Here is a 20826-nt window from a genome sequence, read left to right as displayed (position 1 = left end):
CTTTCTATCAATATATGTATGAAAAACAGGCAATTCTAAGGTATCTCGCTGCTTTTTCTAGACTTCTATGAATTAAGAGAAAACAGGGAAAGAAAAGTGCTTAATGTACCAGAAAACAGCCCTGAATAAGAATCATGAGGTGCCAGAAAAAAGGAGAAATTAGTTTAAAGCCCTTAGTTAGGAATTAAGGAATAGTACGCTCAACATGAGTGAAGTGTCAGCCTAAACCAGAGAGTAAAGATATGCTACCACCAGAAAACAAAGCCTAAACCTTTTCTAAGAAAAGGAAAACAGAGAAGACTTTTCTCCAAGTTTCTCTCTGCTCTAAGCAAAAGAATGTAAGATTCCAAAGCAAACAAACAAACAAACAAACAAACAAACAAAAAAATTAGAGGGTGGTCATGGCACTCCCATTTCAGGAATCTTATACAGTATATCCCTAAATCACAAGTAGGAGATTTACAGGAAATCCAGACTAGAAGGGAAGGACATTCAATGTCATTATCAATGTGATGTGATCTTTATACCTTTTTTTTTTTATTACTAGTTCTGCCCTAATTTAAACAGTCTTATTTTGTTCAATTTAATTTTAAGTTTCTATCAGTTCCAAAAAGATACAGTAAGGTAGACTAAAAGTCAATGGGTTACAAATTGTACCTGTGCTTTTCCATAACAGGACAGAATTAAAGGAATAACAAGATGATAACAAGTAAGGTCATTTTTAGCATAACATCTGTCTTTCCAAGAATAATAGAAAAATGCTCAATTTGGGGTGCCTGGGTGGCTCACGTAGTGATCTCACAGTCATGAGATTGACCCCAGCATCATACTCCACACTGAGCACGTAGTCTGCTTCGGATTCTCTCTCTTCTCCCTCGGCTCAACCCCCACTCTCTCCCACTCCCTCTCTCAAAATAAATAAATTTGAGACAGAGAGACAGAGCGTGTGCAGGAGACGGGCAGAGAGAGAGGGAGACAAAGAATCTGAGGCAGGTTCCAGGCTCTGAGCTGTCAGCACAGAGCCCGACGCGGGGCTCAAACCCACGAACTGTGGGATCATGACCTGAGCTGAAGTCAGACACTTAACTGAGCCATTGAGGTGCCCCTCAGAATAAATGACTAAACTTTACCAAAAAATGTTCAATTTATTTTAGCTCTTGTCCTTGTCATTATTTGATGAAATTGATACTGTATTGTTCAGTCAATATGAAATGTGCTAAAAAGCTGCTGTGATTTTTCTGAATTATTCATAATCTGAATATTATGCTTATTAGAGTACTCAGTAACTGAATCAAATTTCTATACTTTAAAACTTTTTTATTTTGAATTTTCTGGAGTTTAATAGCTTTAACATGGTTTAAAGTATATATGGCACTCTAACAAGTTTTTAGGCACTATTTTTTTATTTATTTTTTAGGCACTATTTTAAAAAATAACCTATACATTCCTCTAGATTAAATTCTTACATGTATTTAACATACACATATATTTATGCTAAATAAGTAACTAAAAAGAGTGTCACACAAAGTGAACATATCTCAAAAGCAATATAAAAAAAAACAACATAGAAGATTTAAAAAAGTTAACTTCCTTCTTAAAACAATTTTAGCTGATAAAAAGCCTTTCTTTATAGTGGAATGGAGACTTGGTACAGCAAATAATAAACAGGGTGTTCAATATAAACAATAGTAATAAAATAATAAATAAAATAAAATAATATAATAAAAAATAGCAACTTATGAGGCACCTGGGTGGTTCAGTTAGGTGTCAAACTCTCAATTTCAGCTCAGGTCATGATCTCACAGTTTGTATGATTGATTCCTGCATCAGGCTCTGCACTCGCAGCTCTACCTCTCTCCCTGCCCCTCTCCTGCTCACATGCATGCATACCCTCTCTTTTTCCTTCTCTTAAAATAAATAAACATCTTTTTTTAAACAATAGCCACTCATAGGGGCACCTGGCTGAGTCAGGTGGTTGAGCATCTGACTTTGGCTTAGGTCATGATCTCACGGTCTGGTCCGTGAGTTCAAGTCCTGCACTGGGCTCTCTGCTGTCAGTGCAGAACAGAACCTGCTTCAGATCCTGTCTCCCTCTCTCTCTGCCCCTCCTGCACACAAGCGCATGTGCAAGAGCGTTCTCTCTCTCAAAAATAAATAAACATTAAAAAACTAGCAACTTATAATAATTAAGTTATTCCTAGACTAAAATGAGTAAAAAATCACATGCAGAATACCCTTAAATCAGTTCAGATCAAAGATTCATAATTTAAGGAACCAAATTTATCTCACACATTTATAATGTAATTGGAAATAGATAAGTTTTCATTGATAAGTATCTGATTATCTAAGACCTTTAAAAATAGGGTTGAGCCCAGAAATCATTCTCTAAAAACTTTCAACCAAGAATTTTTTAAATATAAAACATGAACAATAAAAAACATAACACATACTAAGAGTTCAAATCTCATATAATGTTATATAATTTTGGGGCAATCTTGCACAGCTTTGTACAGAGATCTAGACTTTTAAAGAGATGAAAATAACAAAACAAGAAATAAATTACCTGCTGCTTCCAGCAATGCTTCTAATCGTGCCTGTGTCTCTGGATCCACAGTGCGTAAGTCTGCTCCTTCTGCAGTACTTGATAAGAATATCTCTGATGTTGTTTTAAGTACTGGGTTATCCAGATCTTCTTGGTCCAAAATAAACGATTCAACCTGTTTATGAGTTAAAAATGCAGTATCTATGAAACTAATCTCCATATTGTCAGAATAACTATAATTTAAAGTAATATGATTTCTGATTTAGAATTTAAGTACAAGCAGATAAATTACCGTAGAAACATGAGGCTGTGGGAAGGGTCTTTGAGGGAGCGTCCTGCCTATCTGCTTATCTTCAGACATGACTATAGTCTAATTCAGATACACCAGATTCAAGTTTCCTGAAGAGCATTTCATCTTCTGTGCCTAGCACAGAGCTTGGTTTCTTTTTGTTTAAAAAAATTTTTTTTAATGTTTATTTATTTTTGAGAGAGAGAGAGAGAGAGAGAGAGAGAGACAGCAAGTGAGCAGGGGAGGGGCAAATAGAGAGGGAGACACAGAATCCGAAGCAGGCTCTAGGCTCCGAGCTGCCAGCACAGAGCCTGACGCGGGGCTCAAACCCATAGACCACAAGATCACGACCTGAGCCGAAGTCAGGCACTTAAACCGACTGAGCCACCCAGGCACCCCTGTTTTTTGTTTTTAAATGAAACAAGTACATGAATGTAGCCCCTGGGAAGATGAAAATTGGACTAGATAGTAAAAAAGACTAGATAGCATGGATAGGTCATTAAGGCACATTTTTTCCTCTCTTCTAATCAATTTATTAAATTCTGATTCTTAAAAGAAAATAGTATTTAAAACACTGCCAAATATCTAGAGCCCTACAGACAAGAAAGTTAAATGAGGTTAGGAAACATACCTGTTTGTTCACTGCTGTATCCTCTGGCCTAAGAATACATCATATAAAGTAGGTATTGAAAACATAATCGTTGAAATGAACGAATGGTATAAGCAAAAGCAACTGATGAAAATAAACATGTAACCCTCTAATTTCAAAACAAGTTAATTCTAAATTAATTTTCTCAACAAGTAACATATGTACAATCTTTCTGGGAAGCAATTTGGAAATGTGTACCAAAATGCTTTAAAAGGCTCATGCCCTTTGATTCAGTAATTCCATTTTAAGGAATCTATCCTTTAAAAAGTATCTGAAATGGCACAAAAACAGACACATAGACCAATGGAATAGAATAGAAACCCCAGAACTAGACCCACAAACGTATGGCCAACTCATCTTTGACAAAGCAGGAAAGAACATCCAATGGAAAAAAGCCTCTTTAACAAATGGTGCTGGGAGAACTGGACAGCAACATGCAGAAGGTTGAAACTAGACCACTTTCTCACACCATTCACAAAAATAAACTCAAAATGGATAAAGGACCTGAATGTGAGACAGGAAACCATCAAAACCTTAGAGGAGAAAGCAGGAAAAGACCTCTCTGACCTCAGCCGTAGCAATCTCTTACTCGACACATCCCCAAAAGCAAGGGAATTAAAAGCAAAAGTGAATTACTGGGACCTTATGAAGATAAAAAGCTTCTGCACAGCAAAGGAAACAACCAACAAAACTAAAAGGCAACCAACGGAATGGGAAAAGATATTCGCAAATGACATATCGGACAAAGGGCTAGTATCCAAAATCTATAAAGAGCTCACCAAACTCCACACCCGAAAAACAAATAACCCAGTGAAGAAATGGGCAGAAAACATGAATAGACACTTCTCTAAAGAAGACATCCGGATGGCCAACAGGCACATGAAAAGATGTTCAGCGTCGCTCCTTATCAGGGAAATACAAATCAAAACCACACTCAGGTATCACCTCACGCCGGTCAGAGTGGCCAAAATGAACAAATCAGGAGACTATAGATGCTGGCGAGGATGTGGAGAAACGGGAACCCTCTTGCACTGTTGGTGGGAATGCAAATTGGTGCAGCCGCTCTGGAAAGCAGTGTGGAGGTTCCTCAGAAAATTAAAAATAGACCTACCCTATGACCCAGCAATAGCACTGCTAGGAATTTATCCAAGGGATACAGGAGTACTGATGCATAGGGCCACTTGTACCCCAATGTTCATAGCAGCACTCTCAACAATAGCCAAATTATGGAAAGAGCCTAAATGTCCATCAACTGATGAATGGATAAAGAAATTGTGGTTTATATACACAATGGAGTACTACGTGGCAATGAGAAAAAATGAAATATGGCCTTTTGTAGCAACGTGGATGGAACTGGAGAGTGTGATGCTAAGTGAAATAAGCCATACAGAGAAAGACAGATACCATATGGTTTCACTCTTATGTGGACCCTGAGAAATTAACAGGAACCCATGGGGTAGGGGAAGGAAAAAAAAAAAAAAACAGGTTAGAGTGGGAGAGAGCCAAAGCATAAGAGACTCTTAAAAACTGAGAACAAACTGAGGGTTGATGGGGGGTGGGAGGGAGGAGAGGGTGGGTGATGGATATTGAGGAGGGCACCTTTTGGGATGAGCACTGGGTGTTGTATGGAAACCAATTTGTCAATAAACTTCATATAAAAAAAATAAAATAAAATAAAATAAAATAAAATAAAATAAAATAAAATAAAATAAAATAAAATAAAATAAAATAAAATAAAATAAATAAATAAAAAGTATCTGAAAACCACAGGGCACCTGGCAGACTCAGTTGGAAGAGCATGTGGCTCTTGATCTGGGGGTCGTGAATTAGAGCCCCACATTGGGTGTAGAGATTACTTAAATAAGTAAAACTTAAAAAAAAAAAGTTTTTTTAGTATCTGAAAGCCAGACAAAAATATGCAGGGGTAGTCACTGCACATTAATTCAAATTCCAAAAATGAGAGAAAAAAAACTACAACGGGGAATTTGGTAAATACATTTTGTACATTCACAGCATAGACTACCATGTAGTCATTAAAAACAATGTTTTTAAAGCATAATTTAGTTACATGAGAAAGCATTTATAAAGTTAAATGAAAATCACAAAATTCAAAACAGTACGATCTTTACTTTGCTAAAAATATACGTATATGATTGTAAACATGAACATGACTACTCATGTATATAATGAATATATACTTATATACCTAGATACATCTGCAATATGTAAATATGTATAACCAGGGAGGTTAACATATTTGTAGACAGATAGAAAAATAGGAACAGAAAGGTTAAGTACTTCTCCACGGTCACACAGCTAATAAATAACAAAGACAAGGACAGGTTTCAAACCCAAGCCACATAGCTACACAATCTGTGCTCTTAACTACTAGACAAGGCCACCATACAGGACCACAGTACTTGGACTACATTATTTGGCATATTTGGCTGTTGTCATCAGTTTCATAATGGACACCAAAAAACATCCTAAGAAAGACTGTAAAATGAAAACGATTTGGTTACATTTTATTATCTGGTGAAGTACTAAAATTTTACAAAATAAACTTCAGATCTAATAACATGGAGCCACATGACTATCCTGTAACACAGCTTCTTTAATATGTAATTACAGACAAAGATGCCATTCTAAATCCATGCCAAAAGATAAATGCAGCCTACCAGTTGTTAAATTATATTAAAAGATAACTGTGTGTACAATAAAAATCTTCCCACGGGCCCAAGAAATTATTAGGTATTACTAGGAACTTACCAGTGATGAGAACAGAAAAACCATCATTCCAAATTCTAGAATTTTTTATTACAAATCGTACTGAGAAGTTAACGTTTCTATTTTATAAAAAGTATTGGTCTAGTGTGGTATTACACATATTATGAAGACAAACAGAGATTATAGGTACCATGGAACATTTTAAAAATCCAAGTTAAGGATTTTCTATTCTCTCCCATTCATTTCCCCAATGAGTAAACGGTATTTACTCAAGTACTATTTTATATGAAGCACCCTGACAGTACAAAAATATGGTAGAAGATAGAAGTTAAAGGCACCATGACTATCACAAAAGGCCCCAAAGAGAAACAAATGGTACAACTACATGCATTAAACAGTGAGAAATCACTTCCAGCCCCAGTAATCCAAGACTTTGCACAAGCAGCAGCATTTAACTTAGGCTTTGAAGGATGAGTAGAATTTCACTAGGTAGTCAGACATGGGGATAGAGGTAGAAGGGAATGAAATAAAAAATGGGCTTGAAGATGCATTTGGAAAGCAATGAGTGGTCCACACTAAAAAAATACAAGGTCCTTCATATACTGCTCGTGGGAATCTAAATGACACGACCCCTGTGGGGAACAGTTTTGCAGCTTTCCAAAAATTAAACATAGAATAACCATATGACCCAGAAATTTCACTTCTATGTATATACCTAAGAGGATTTTATGTTTATTTATTTTTGAGAGAGAGAGAGAGAGAGAGACAGAGAGACAGAGAGACAGAGGATGAGTGGGGGAGGGGCAGAGAGAAAGGGAGACACAGGATCTGAAGCAGGCTCCAGGCTCTGAGCTGTCAGCACAGAGCCTGACACATGGCTTGAACCCACAAACCACAAGATCATGTCCTGAGCAAAAGTTGGATGTTTAACCAACTAAGTCACCCAGGCACCCCTACCTAAGAGGATTTAAAACATACAAAAATATGTATACAGAAGGCCACACCTGTATTATGCACAATAGACAAAAATTAGAAAAAAAAAGTCTATCAACTGGTAAATGGATAAACAAAATGTGGTATATCCATATAATGTAATATTATTCGGCCATTAAAAGGAGTAAGTAATGAGGGGCGCCTGGGTGGCTCAGTTGGTTGAGCATCCGACTTCAGCTAAGGTCAAGAGCTCACAGTCTGTGGGTTCCAGCCCCATGTCACGCTCTGTGCTGACAGCTTGGAGCCTGGAGCCTGGTTCAGATTCTGTGTCTCCTTCTCTCTCTGCCCTTCCCCTGCTCATGCTCTGTCTCTCTCTGTCTCAAAAATAAATAAAAACATTAAAAAAAATAAATTAAAAACACAGGAGTAGGTAATGACACATGCTATAGAATGCAAGGCGAACCTTGCAAATACTATGCTTAATGAAAGAAGAAACAAGAAGTCACATATTGTATGGTTCCACCTACATGCAATGGCCAACAGAAACAGATTTATAGAGATAGAAAGTAACTTAGTGGTTAACTGAAGAGTCAGTCAGAGAGGGAGGAATGAGAGTGAGTACTAATAGGTCTCAAGTTTCTTTCTGGAATAATGAAAACGTCTGGTATTAGATACTGGTGAAGGTTGCTGTACAACCTTGTAAATATACTAAAAAACTACTGAATTGTACACTTTAAAATGCTAAATTTTATGGTAAGGTAAACTTTAGATCAATTTTTTAAAAAACTATAAAGTACCTAAAGTACAACTACAGCTTTAGGCTACACAGAACAACCGGGGAGAGATTTGAATAACAACATGCAAAAGTTGATTTGCTCATGGTCTATCTGGTCACCACCAGGAGAAGGAGAGAACATCAGTAGCAATGTCATCCTGGATGTCAGTAATGTTAGTATCACATACACAAGACAGCACATGCCTAAGTGCTTGGGAAGAATCAAGTTTGGAAGAAAAACACAAAATAGAGATGTGTCCCATGCCTTCAAAAGGCTTACAACCTCTCTCCAAAAATTAAAATTCATAAAACAACTTACTCAGTTTAATTCTCCTACATCTTAAAATGCATGTAAATTCAAGTTTCAATCAGGCAACATGACATAATGGAAAGAATATTGTACTAGAGGTCAGGAGACTTAGGTTGAAGTATCAGTTTCATCAGGCACTATGTGTGATGTTAAGCTGTCACTTTCTGCATTTCTGACGTTCCACTTCTTCCTCAATCAACAAAGGTAATACCTGCCCTACCTATCTTACAATGCTACTGAAATGATGAAATAAGGTAAAATAACTTGAAAATAATAAAACACTATATAAATGTAATTTTTAAAATTTTATGTAATTATAACTCTTTTGTCCTGTCACTCACCAGTGTCTATATTCTATGCCTTTTCAAACTGGAAGAGTGATATTCATGAAGAATCTCACATGATACATTTTCATCAGCACTCACTTGAATTCCTTTTTTTCATTTTATTAACTTTTTCAGTTTCATTAAGATATAATTAACATACAAGACTTTATGAGCTTAAGGTGTCCAACATAATGATTTCATGTACGTATATACTAAATGATTACCACAGCAAGTTCCATCACTTCGCATAGCTATAATTTTTCCTGTGATGATCACTTGAATTTTCAAGTGTAGTTTTAGGCATTTTATATTTAAATGCTGGCCCAAAAGATCAAATTCTAAATATCTACAACACTTGTTAGAAAAGTGTTAAGTTTCTCAGAATGAGTTAATAATTATACATAACTATATACACAAATGATCTGAATACATTTATGTCAATCAGAGGTACCAAAATGCACTCAACTCTAATATATCCTTTGTCTTGTCTTCTCCAAAATTTTATTTATTTTTTTATTAAAAAAATTTTTTTTAATGTTTATTTACTTTTGAGAGAGACAGAGACAGAATGTGAGTGGGTTGGGGCAGAGAGAGAGGGAGACACTGATCTGAAGCAGGCTCCAGGCTCTGAGCTGTCAGCACAGAGCCCAACGTGGGGCTCGAACTCACAAGCTGTGAGATCATGACCTGAGCTGAAGTCGGCCACTCAACCGACTGAGCCAGCCAGGCACCCCCTTCTTCAAAATTTTAAAAGCCTGTCTCAATGTGCACTCAATAAAAGTAAAAAATATCCAGTTATGTCTATTACTTTGGGAATACTTGGTGGCTTGCTTTTGGCAATTCATAAATATCTCACCTGATAAACCTGTTGAAATACATACACTTATAATTCAGATTGTAATAGCATTATCTCAAAATATATCTGGTCAACCAACATGAAAACCATCTACAGCTCTATGGAAATAGTAAATTAGACAAATTCTGTATATTTAACATAAAAGGCTTGGTGAGATAGTCTCCAAAAACAGGTCCACAAAATGGATAAGTCCAAAATAATGTTAGATCTAGTTAAATTAGTCTTTATCATGTATAAATACAGAAGGCTCATAGTTTTTTATCTTATATACAGCTAAAGGATCACAGAAATGTCTCTACTGCCCAGTGACAGTTACATAGCTCATCTCTATCCAGCAACTACACTGAGCAACAAAACATGAAACTTCCACTTATAATGGTACTGTTTTTGACAATGACAATAAAGTTTATTTGAAGCCTTTTTAAAATTAATTTTTAATGATTATTTATTTTTGAGAGAGAGAGAGGCAGAATGCAAGTGGAGGAAGGGCAGAGAGAGGGAGACAGAATCTGAAGCAATCTCCAGGGTCTGAGCTGTCCGCCCAGAGCCCGACACAGGGCTTGAACTCACAAACGGTGAAATCATGAACAGAGCCAAAGTCGGATGTTCAACCAACCGAGCTACCCAGGCACCCATAAAGTTTATTTCAAGTCTTAAAGATTGCAAACTTTTTTTTTCTATCTTTGATTAGGTACAAAAATAAACGGTTGAAGTAAAAAGATGAGAGGAATTCTGGTTCACAAAAACTGTTGTTTTTTTATAAGTAATCTTTTATAAATGCTAAAGGCAAAAATACTTTAAGTCTTCCTTCCCAAAAGTTTTTTCTCTCCCTCCCTTCTTTTTAAAAAACGTAACTATAGTCTCTTCAACTAGAATTTATGCAAAGGAGGGCAAGAAGGAAAACAGAAACAAGCATTTTCTCCTATTTTTTACCTCATTTGACATTTCAGAAATGAACAACCGGACAGCAACAGTTACCAGGAAAATTAACCACAGACTCAACTATTATATTATCACCTGAAAAAAATGATGTCAGTTACATTACCAAAATCTAGTTAGAAAAACCATTAACCCAGCTATGCTTTGGCCAAAACTCAATTCCACAAAAAATAAATAGGGGCGCCTCAGTGGCTCGGTCAGCTAAGTGTCCAACTTCAGCTCAGGTCGTGATCTTGTGGTCTGTGAATTCAAGCCCTACCTTGGGCTCTGTGCTGACAGCTCAGAGCCTGGAGCCTGCTTCAGATTCTGTGTCTCCCTCTCTCTCTATCCCTCCCCTGCTCACACTCTGTCTCTCTCTCTCTTGCTCTCCCTCTCTCAAAAATAAATAAACATAAAAAAATAATAAATAAGATTTAAAAAGTTAACAAGTTTAAGTAAGCAGTGTTATAATTAAAACTTTTATGATATTAGTGTTTTAAAAAAGACTTATAAAAGCAAAATAATAAAACCTCACCTATATATTCATCAAGAACCAACTGCTACTTTCTCTAAGGTATATTTCTGGAAAGAGCAACTGCTAGTTAAGAGGTAAAAGTTAGTGAAAAAAGAAACATTCGATCATAAAAAATGCACATATATATGTTTGTTTATATATTCTCCAGTCACGTGGTTATATCAAATAAAGACTATCAAGCTCTCAAATACAAGTTGAAAACACATTGTTTTGCATAGAACACCTGTTAATGTAACAATAAATTATGAAGCTTTTCTCTTAAACATGTTAAATAAATTTGTATTTTGAGTTAGAGACTAAAATATTAGTAGCCACAAATTTTGTTCCTGCTAACTTTAAGAGTAATCATCACTCCCATGAATTCCAACTGGAGCTATGAGAAAGCTCAAGGGAAGGCTAAATTTTTTATACTCCTTTTCCTCACAAACTTTCAAAAATAGAGCTCCCTTAAGAGGTTCAGATTTGATCATTTAAAATGTAAAGCTAAGGGACACCTGGGTAGCTCCGTAGGTTAAGTGTCCGGCTTTGGCTCAGGTCATGATCTCACAGTTGGTGGGTTCAAGCCCCGCATTGGGCTGCACACTGGCAGTGTGGAGCCTACTTGGGATTCTTGCTCTCTCCTTTTTCTCTACCCCTCCACTGCTTGCGCTTTCTCCCTCAAAACAAACAAATAAATAAATAAACTTTTTAAAATAAATAAATAAATAAATGAATAAATAAATAAATAAATAAATAAACAAATAAATAAAATGGAAAGCTAAATAAAACATTTTAAACATCTGAAAATTTTTTAAAAATCTATTTGCTATTTCTCTTCACTTTTGTACAATTTATATTTGGATAGACCAATATGTTTTACTTTTCCCCACTCAAAGTAAGCCCTCTACTTTAAGCCAGAATCAGCATTTACACCAATTTTAGAAAGTAGGTGGCTTACTATTGATTTCTACTTGGAAGGGCAAAAAAGGATGGATCAGTGTTCCAAGAGATAATTACTGAAGGACATAGCAATTTCTTTTTGCAAAAAACACAGTATTCAAAAGTTTCAACCACAGGGGCGCCTGGGTGGCACAGTCGGTTAAGCGTCCGACTTCAGCCAGGTCACGATCTCGCAGTCTGTGAGTTCAAGCCCCGCGTCAGGCTCTGGGCTGATGGCTCAGAGCCTGGAGCCTGTTTCCGATTCTGTGTCTCCCTCTCTCTCTGCCCCTCCCCCATTCATGCTCTGTCTCTCTCTGTCCCAAAAATAAATAACCGCTGAAAAAAAAAATTATAAAAAAGTTTCAACCACAAATATGCCCCAAGATGTATTCAAAGGGAGAAAGTAATACAGTTGCAATTTAGGACCAAATAATGATAAATGTAGGAATGAGTTTTGCTGATCCTGTAAGGCCCAATAAAATCAGCAAAAACATCTTGGAATACTGGAACAAAAAAGGCTGTATTCTTTAACATATATGCTTTTCAAGTTTCTTTCTACAAGGAAAACTGTATTGCCAAATTCAGACCCACATCTTTTTCTCAAAAAAAGGCAACGGTAGGGCACTTAGGTGACTCAGTCAGTTAAGTGCCCACTCTTGGTTTCAGCTCAGGTCATGATCTCATGGTTCATGAGTTCAAGCCCCACATCGGACTCCACAATGACTATGGAGCCTGCTTAGGATTCTCTGTCTCCCTCTCTCTCTGCCCCTCCCCTGCTTGCTCTCTATTTTTCTCTCTCAAAATAAATAAATAAACATTAAAAAAAAAGGCAACAGTATCTTCGGATTTCTGAAGTTGATTAGTTTCACACAGCACAAGAGAGAACCATTGTGCTTTTCCTAATTCTAAGTTAAAGCTGGAGAAAATTAACTTCACTTTGTTCAGCTACAAAAACTTAACTTCTAAACTATACTTTTAATACAGAATCTACTTTTTTTTTAAGTTTCTAATGAAAGATGGCAGAAAGGAAGGTCTTAAAAATAATAGCTACTTGAGGGGGCTGGCAGGCTCAGCTGATAGAGCATGTGACTCTTAATCTCAGGGTAGTGAGTTCAAGTCCCACATTGGGCATGGAGTCTACTTTAAAATTAATAATAATAATAATAATAATAATAATAAATCTGCTATTTAAAAAAAATAGGGGTGCCTGGATGCCTTAATCAGTTAAGCATCTGACTCTTGATTTTGGCTCAGGTCATGATCTCATGGTTGTGAGACTGAGCCCAACATCAGCTTAGCACTGGGCATGGAGCTTGCTCTCTCTCTGCCCCTCCCCTGCTTGCATGCACCTCTCACTCATTCTCTCAAAAAAATAAAACAAAAGCTCCCATGAATCAAGTGCTTTTAAAAAAATAGGCTACCATTAATAAAATGCCTCATATCTATCAGCATTTTCCATATGTTATTCCATTCAATCATCTTACCTACTCGATGAAGTAGACTAACTGATCATCATTTTAAGGAACTGAAACTCAGAAAAATTAAGGGACTAGCCCAAGATCACATAACCATACAGGTATCTGAAGCCACGTATTTTGGACCCCAAAACTCATACCCTTTTTTACTACACCAAACTGTATTAAGCGAATCTTCTAAACAATGGAGTATAATGGGGTGCCTGGGTGGCTTAGTTGGTTGAGCATTTGACTTCAGCTCAGGTCATGATCTCATGGTTGGTGGGTTCGAGCCCTGCAACAGGCTTTGTATTGACAGAGAGGAGCCTGCTTTGGATTCTCTGTCTCCCTTTCTCTCTCTACCCCTCTCTTGCTCATTCTCTCTTGAAAATAAATAAATATTTAAAAAATTATAATAAACAAACAATGGAGTATAACTAAAACAAATACTAACCAGTTAAGTAAATAAAAAAAAAAAACTACAAGTATGGTAATACCTCAATTTAGCAATAACAGTAATGTCAGGAAAAAACTTGTCTAAATAAAATAAATGTAATCAAGATTATCAAACCCACTAACACTTCTCTGCCAGAGTCTTAAGACAAATTATGCTTTCATTTAGTAATTTGTGACACCCAAAACTGCATTATTTCTAATGCATACATACAACACGTATACAACAAAATGTTGTGCCACAACAGGTTTTTTAAAAAGAAGACTGCTCACAAAGTCGTTAGAAAAGTCACAAGGAATGAAGTATATGGGAGTTAAAGCCAAGAAAATCTTACTGTTGAAAGGAAAAACTTCCTGTTTTCCCCACAGTTAGACAAAGTCCTGGCTTCTACTCATTATCCCAAATAGAAAATAAGTATTCAACGCTTGAAAGAAATAATTGATTTTAATAAATTAAGAGGAGCCTCAAACACCCATAAACCTCCAATTAATACTAGTAAGGGGAAGAAAGAATAATGACTAAGAGTAAGGACTCTTAGAATACCACTTCATCTCTCATAGTGTGATCTTAGCAAACTTGTTCTCCTTCTCTTAAACTCATTTTCCTCAACTATAAAATAAGGAGAGCAGTAACTACATCACAGGGTTACTGATGAGTAAGCAAGATACTGTATCTAAAATTTCACAACAGGGCTTAACACATGGTAATTGCTCAACAAATATTAGTTGCTATTATTCTTATTAATATTACCACTACTACTATCATTAAGGTCAGTTTCCTTCCTATACTCATACTCTCTACTCCACAAAAATAATATAGAATCCATTATATTCATCTTAGGCTAACAAGTAACCTGAGCATATTAAGCACTACAGACACATTCATTCAACATTTATCAGGCATCTACTATGTGCCAAACATTCTACTGTATACTGGCAGCACAAAAACAAATAAGACAAAAACAAATAAGACATGATTCTTGCTCATTAAGACAATCAAGTAAATGCAATAAAGTATTATGTATGCTGTAATAGTTATATACGGACAACATGGGAACACAGAAGAAGGAATGGTCAATTCCACCTAGGCTAGTAATGAAGGAAAGGAGTTAGAGATGACAACTCTGGAACAAGAAGGTATCCAACAGGATGGGGAAGAGGGACATCAGTGACAGCAGCATCAGTGTATAGCAGTAGTTACAAACATGGGCTTTAAGTTCCAAGATAGTTGAATTCAAATCCTGGCTCCATCATCAACTAGATATATGACTTTTGTGTATGTTACACAATGTCTCTAAGCTTCAGTTTCCTCATCTGTAAACTGTAAATATCTATAAATAATGCTATCTTCAAATGGTACTGGTTAAGTTTATTTGATAATATATAGGTTAAGTACTTAACCCAGTGGACAATAAGCACTCAGCATATAGTAGCTATTATTACAATTCTAGAAGCCAAAGCAGTAGAAGCAAATTAAAGCAAGGCCTATAATAGCTTGATATGTTCAGAGAACTACAACAATTTGGTATGGATAGAACACAAAAAGCAAATAAAGTAGGGCACAAAAAGGATAGAGTTGGGGTGGGCTTAGTTGGTAAAGCATCCAACTCTTGACTTCGGCTCTGGTCATGATCCCAGAGTCCTGAGATCGAGCCCCATGTTCAGCTCCACACTGGGCCTGGAGTCTGCTTAAGATTTTCTCTCTCTCCCACTATCACTCGTGCTTGCTCTCTTTCTCTTTCACTCTAAAAAAAAAAGGACAGAGTTGAAAAACTAGACAGAAGCCAAATCCTAAATAACACTGTAAGCCACATCAAAGAATTTGATTTATCCTTTCTCTAAGAAATGAGAAGGCTTTTTGTCAAGAGTCACATGACTGAACTGCCATTACAGAATTTACTCTGATAGCAGGGTAGAGGAAGAATTAGAGAGGTATACTCTTGGAGGTAGACAGAGTCAGGGATTACTGAAATAACTGCCAGGGAAAGATGATGTTTTTATTTATGGCAGAGCATTAAGGATTCAGAAATAGGGACAAATAAACAAGATGTTAGGAAAGAACCTACAGGACTCAGTGTCTGCTTAAATGTGTATAATGAGAAGAAAGAGCAGGTGCGAGCTCTGAGGTTTGACTACAGTAACTAACTTCAGGGCAATGTAATTTACAAAGGGGCAGGGGGAGATAGGGGTGGAGGGGGAAATGATGGGTTCAGAATTAAAATTGGTGACCTGAGATGTTTATGGAGCATACGTATAGTAGGCAGTTAGAAGGCATCTTGGTAGACTGCTAAAAGAAGTAAGAGATAGAAGCCACATGGATAACTAAGAGAAGAAAGTTTCTGAGAAAACAACCTGCAAATGCCAAATGCTCTGAAGCAGGACATGCTTAGAGAGTTTATAGAACATAATGAAGCAGTTGTGGTTTTGCTTAAATATGAGCACAAAATAATCTTAAGCTGATGGACTTTGTATCCTTTCATTTTTAATCATTGCCCCTTTAAACTTGCCACTTAAAACTCATCAAACTCCTGAAATAAGACATCCAAACATCAACCTTCATAATGATCATCCAATTTACACAGGATAGTGTCCCATACATTTGTGTTTAAGATCCTGGACTGTCACAAAACCATGAAAATATTAAAAGAGTTAATGTAATTAAAGTACACAATGCCTTGACACACTTAAATATAATTTGTTAATATGTAAAAGGATTTTGGAAGGTCAAATATAATTTGAATAAATAATTTACCTTGTTTTAATAAGTTCCCTGAAATGTTCATGCTTGTGAAAATGCTGATGTTGTTAAGGGCAGAGACCACAGTTTTTCATCTTTGTAATTCCAAACCCTAGCACAAAGCTTATCAAATAGTAGCCTCTATATAAATTTTTGTTAAATGAACAACTCTACAATACTAACCAGAATTAAACAGACTGCCAAGGACTCTAACTTCTAAAATACATAATTTTATTATGCATGATGTGAGTTCAAGAAGAGGTCCTAACCTAAACTAAACTCTGACTTTCTCTTCTAGAGAATGAGTAAACGATTGTTACAGATTAGCAACAAGGGAATAATACACAATGGTGCACTTGGTTGGCTCAGTCAGTTATGTATCCAACTCATCATCTCAGCTCAGGTCTTGATCTCAGGATAATGAGTTCAAGCCCCATGGTGAGCTCCATGCTAGGTGCGAAACATACTTACAAAAAGGGCAGGGGGCAGGGGAGATAATACACAACAGAAAGTACCTTTAAAACTCTACCATCACATTATTCTAAATAATAGGAGGATAAGAGGTCAAATCCATGCACCTGAGTTAACTAGAGCCTTAAATAATGCCCTCTTCAAACTAAAAGAAAATAAACTTTTCTTTATCAAATCCTTAGTAAAATAGGTACTAAAATATAGTACAAACTCTCCCTGTTCATAGAGTCAAAATAACTAATAATTTAATATAATTGCAGCCATTTGAGCAGTGACATCTAAGATTTGTTTTTGCAATTTAATCACATAGGTGATAACGCTGGCTTAGGTGTCAAGCAAATTGTATGTTACTTAAATATTGGAATCACACCTCTTAAGTAGTTGTTAGAAGATACCAGATGCAAAAACTCTAATTACTATGGTTTATATTTTATGCCACTTATTCATTTACCTCTATTATCCTGAAAAAAGAAATTCTGTCCATATTTTTCACACAGACTATAGTCTATTTCAGGTGCATTCAGATTACAACTACCGAAACCAACCATCTCCTCCCACTTCAGTTTTCTTCCTCTCAAACATATATCCATGGTTTGTCAAGAAGAGGACACATGAAAAAAATCAAACACTAATATTATGACAACTTGTTCTTGTCATAGCCTAGCAAACACAGGTTTAAATCACATGAGTTGTTCCTCCAGTTTGAAAAAAATTATGTATAAAAGGGGTAGAAATTTCAAGAGCTAGAATATTATTAATGGAAGAAGTGGGGAGCTTTTGTGTGTGACCACAAATTCTATAGCATATTAAATACTCCCTATTAAACTCTTCTGAGGACCAGATCAAGAGAACGAGACCATATCCAATAACTCAGAATAGCAAAAGCAATCTTGAAAAAGAACAAAGTTAGAGGACTTACACTTTCCAATTTCAAAGCTTACTGCAAAAAGCTACAATATGCAACCAGCATAAGACATCCACAAATGGAATTTAACAGAAACAAACCCTCACATCCACAGTCAACTGATTTTTGACAAGGGTGTCAAGACAATTCAATGGAGAAAAAAACAGTCTTTTCAACAAATGGTGCTGGGACAAATTGGTTATGCACATTCAAATAAATGAGGTTGGGGCACCTGGGTGGCTCATCAGCTAAGCATCCTTCAGGTCATGATCTCACAGTTTGTATAGGTTCAAGCCCCACATCTGGCTCTGTACTGACAGTGTGGAGCCTACTTCGGATTCCCTTTCTCCCTCTCTTTCTGCCCCTCCCCCTCCCTCCCTCTCTCTCTCTCAAAATAACCCTCTCTCTCCCTCTCTCTCTCTCTCAAAAATAAGTAAGTAAACATTAAAAAAAAAAAAAAAAAAAAAAAGAATGAGGCTGGGCCTCTACCTCAAGCCTTATATAAAAGTTAATTCAAAATGGATCAAAGACCTAAATGTAAGAGCTAGAACTATAAAACTCTTAGAAGGAAGCAGACATAAATCTTCATGACCTTGGATTACACAATAGTTTCTTAGACATGACACCAAAGGCACATGCAACAAAAGAAAAAAAATAGATAAATATAAAAATTGAGCTTCTCCAAAACTTAAAATTGTTAAATACACAAACAAGTGAAATGACAACCTATAGAATGAGAGAAAACATCTGCAGATCATGTACCTGATATGGGACTAGTACCCAGAATATATTAAAAACACTTACAATTCAACAATATGGCAAATAACCCAAACAAGAAATGGGGAAAAGATAGGCATTTTTCCAAAGATACACAAATAAGCACATGAAAAGATACTCAACTTCACTAGTTACTGAGGAAATGCAAATCAAAACCACAATGAGATACCACTCCACACCCACTAGGATGGCTATTTTTTTTTCTTTTTTTTTTTTTAAAGGGAGGGGGAAAACCCCTGGGTGGCTCAGTGGATTGGACTTCCCTGCTCTTGATTTTGGCTCAGGTCATGATCTCAAGGTTGATGGGACCGGGCTGTGTGTTGGGCTCTGTGCTGACAGCTCAGGAGCCTGCTTGAGATTTTCTCTCTGCCCCTCCCCTGCTCTCTCTCTCTCTCTCTCAAAATGAATAAATAAAAAGCAAACAAAAAAAGTGACCAAGGTTGTAGAGAAGTTGAACCCTCATGGGAATGTAAAATGGTGCAGCAGCATAAAAAGCAGCTTGGCAGTTCTTCAGAAAGTTAAACACAGAGTTATATGACCTAGCAATTCTACTCCTTAGGCATACACCCAAGAGAACTGAAAAGAAATGTTCATGCAAAACTTGTACAAAAATGTACACAGCATCATTATTTATAGTGGCCAAAATGTAGAAATAATTGATGAACAAAAATGTAGAAATAATTGATGAACAAAATGTGGTATATCCACAAGATGGAATATTTTTCCAATGAAATACTGATACATTATACAACATGTAGAAATCTTGGCAACAATATCTTAGGTGAAAGAAGCGAGGAACAACTGTACCATTCCATTTATATGAAATACACACACTGTCTCTGGCAAATCCAGACACAAAATCATATTAGTGATTATCAAGGAAAGCGGGGTGGGAGTAGGAAGATGGACACAAAAATGACTGCTAATGGAGACGTTTGGGGGGGGTGATGAAAATTCTTTCAAATAGATAATGATCAATGTTGTACAACTTTGTGAATATATTAAAAACCACTGCGTTGTACATAAAGAGTGAACCTATGATATTGGATTATATTTCAATTTTTAAAATTTTAGGAATTAGAATTTGGAAAGTACTTCAGAAACTTATTATTCCTTATTTTGATAAACGCACTGTGGTTAGGTAAGAGAATATGTAGGGAATGTACACTGAAGAATTTAAGGGTAAAGAAGCATGATGCGTGCAACCTATTTTCAAATGATTCAGAAAATAAATTATTTGCTTATTTGTTTACATAGAGAGAGAGAATAGGACAATATGGACACAACTGGTGAGTCTGGGTAAAGAATATATGGGAGGAGTTCTCTGTACTATTGTTGCAACTTCCTAGTAAATTGGAAATTATATCAAAATAAAAAGTAACAAAGATAATGTATCCAATATAATTGGATTATTTCCCCTTTGGGGATTACTCTTTAATAATGATATTTTGTTTCACATGTGTTGCTGAATTTAGTGACTGTACAATTTTTAAAAGGCAAAAATAAAAATGTACAGATGTAGCAGAAGAAAAATAAACAGAAAAAAATTAATTAGAAACTGATAAGAGCTGAAAGCCCTTCCAAAGTGTACCTCTCGAAGTATCAACTGATGTGGCCAAACCTTTATTTTCTGACTCAGATATCATAAAAAGCACATGTGAAATTTTTTTCAATTCCACATCATTAAAGAAAATACTACAGGTTCATTTATCTAGCTTTAATACCATATTGAGATAACTGTTACAAAACTGAACTCATCTCTAATGATATAAAGGATAAAATGTATTCTTCCTAGCATTTAATCAATATATGAAGCATTGTATTCAATCACAAATTAGTCAATATGAGGACAAATCAGGGAAAAAAAAAAAGGATTATATTACAGAAACATCTACTCAGAACATTACCATGTTAACTGGGTTCAAGGCTTTAGGGAAGCCATCACTCAGTGCTCACACAGTCTATCCCTATTATACATGATTTTTATTATTTTGTCAAACTCAAACCTTTTGATTTGCTATATCTAATCTGATAAAAAAAATTACATAAGATTTGCATCAAAACTTGTTCTCACCAAAGGGTCCCTGGGTGGCTCAGTCAGTTAGGCCTCCGATTTCGGCTCAGGTCATGATCTTGCAGTTTGTGAGGCAGAGCCCCAAGTCAGGCTCTGTGTTGACAGCTCAGAGCCTGGAGCCTGCTTGGGATTCTGTGTCTCTCTCTCTCTTTGCCCCTCCCTTGCTTGTGTTCTTTCT

General features: G+C 36.1%; 1 protein-coding gene across 5 annotated transcripts in view; it reads right to left on the bottom strand.

The window, feature by feature from the left end:
• The window catches only part of LOC101093912 (ankyrin repeat and KH domain-containing protein 1), a 132685-nt gene that overhangs the window by 100736 nt on the left and 11123 nt on the right, over positions 1–20826 (bottom strand). For all 5 annotated transcript variants that reach the window (XM_006927658.3, XM_045059953.1, XM_006927659.3 and 2 more), the window contains exon 2: positions 2564–2717. In XM_006927658.3, the coding sequence (XP_006927720.1) occupies positions 2564–2717 (154 nt within the window). The remainder of the gene's footprint in view (positions 1–2563; positions 2718–20826) is intronic.

This window comes from Felis catus, chromosome A1, assembly GCF_018350175.1.
Source record: "Felis catus isolate Fca126 chromosome A1, F.catus_Fca126_mat1.0, whole genome shotgun sequence".
Classification (NCBI taxonomy): Eukaryota; Metazoa; Chordata; class Mammalia; order Carnivora; family Felidae; genus Felis; species Felis catus.
Note: the sequence above shows the minus strand (reverse complement) of the source record. Positions and strands in the feature narration are given on the sequence as shown.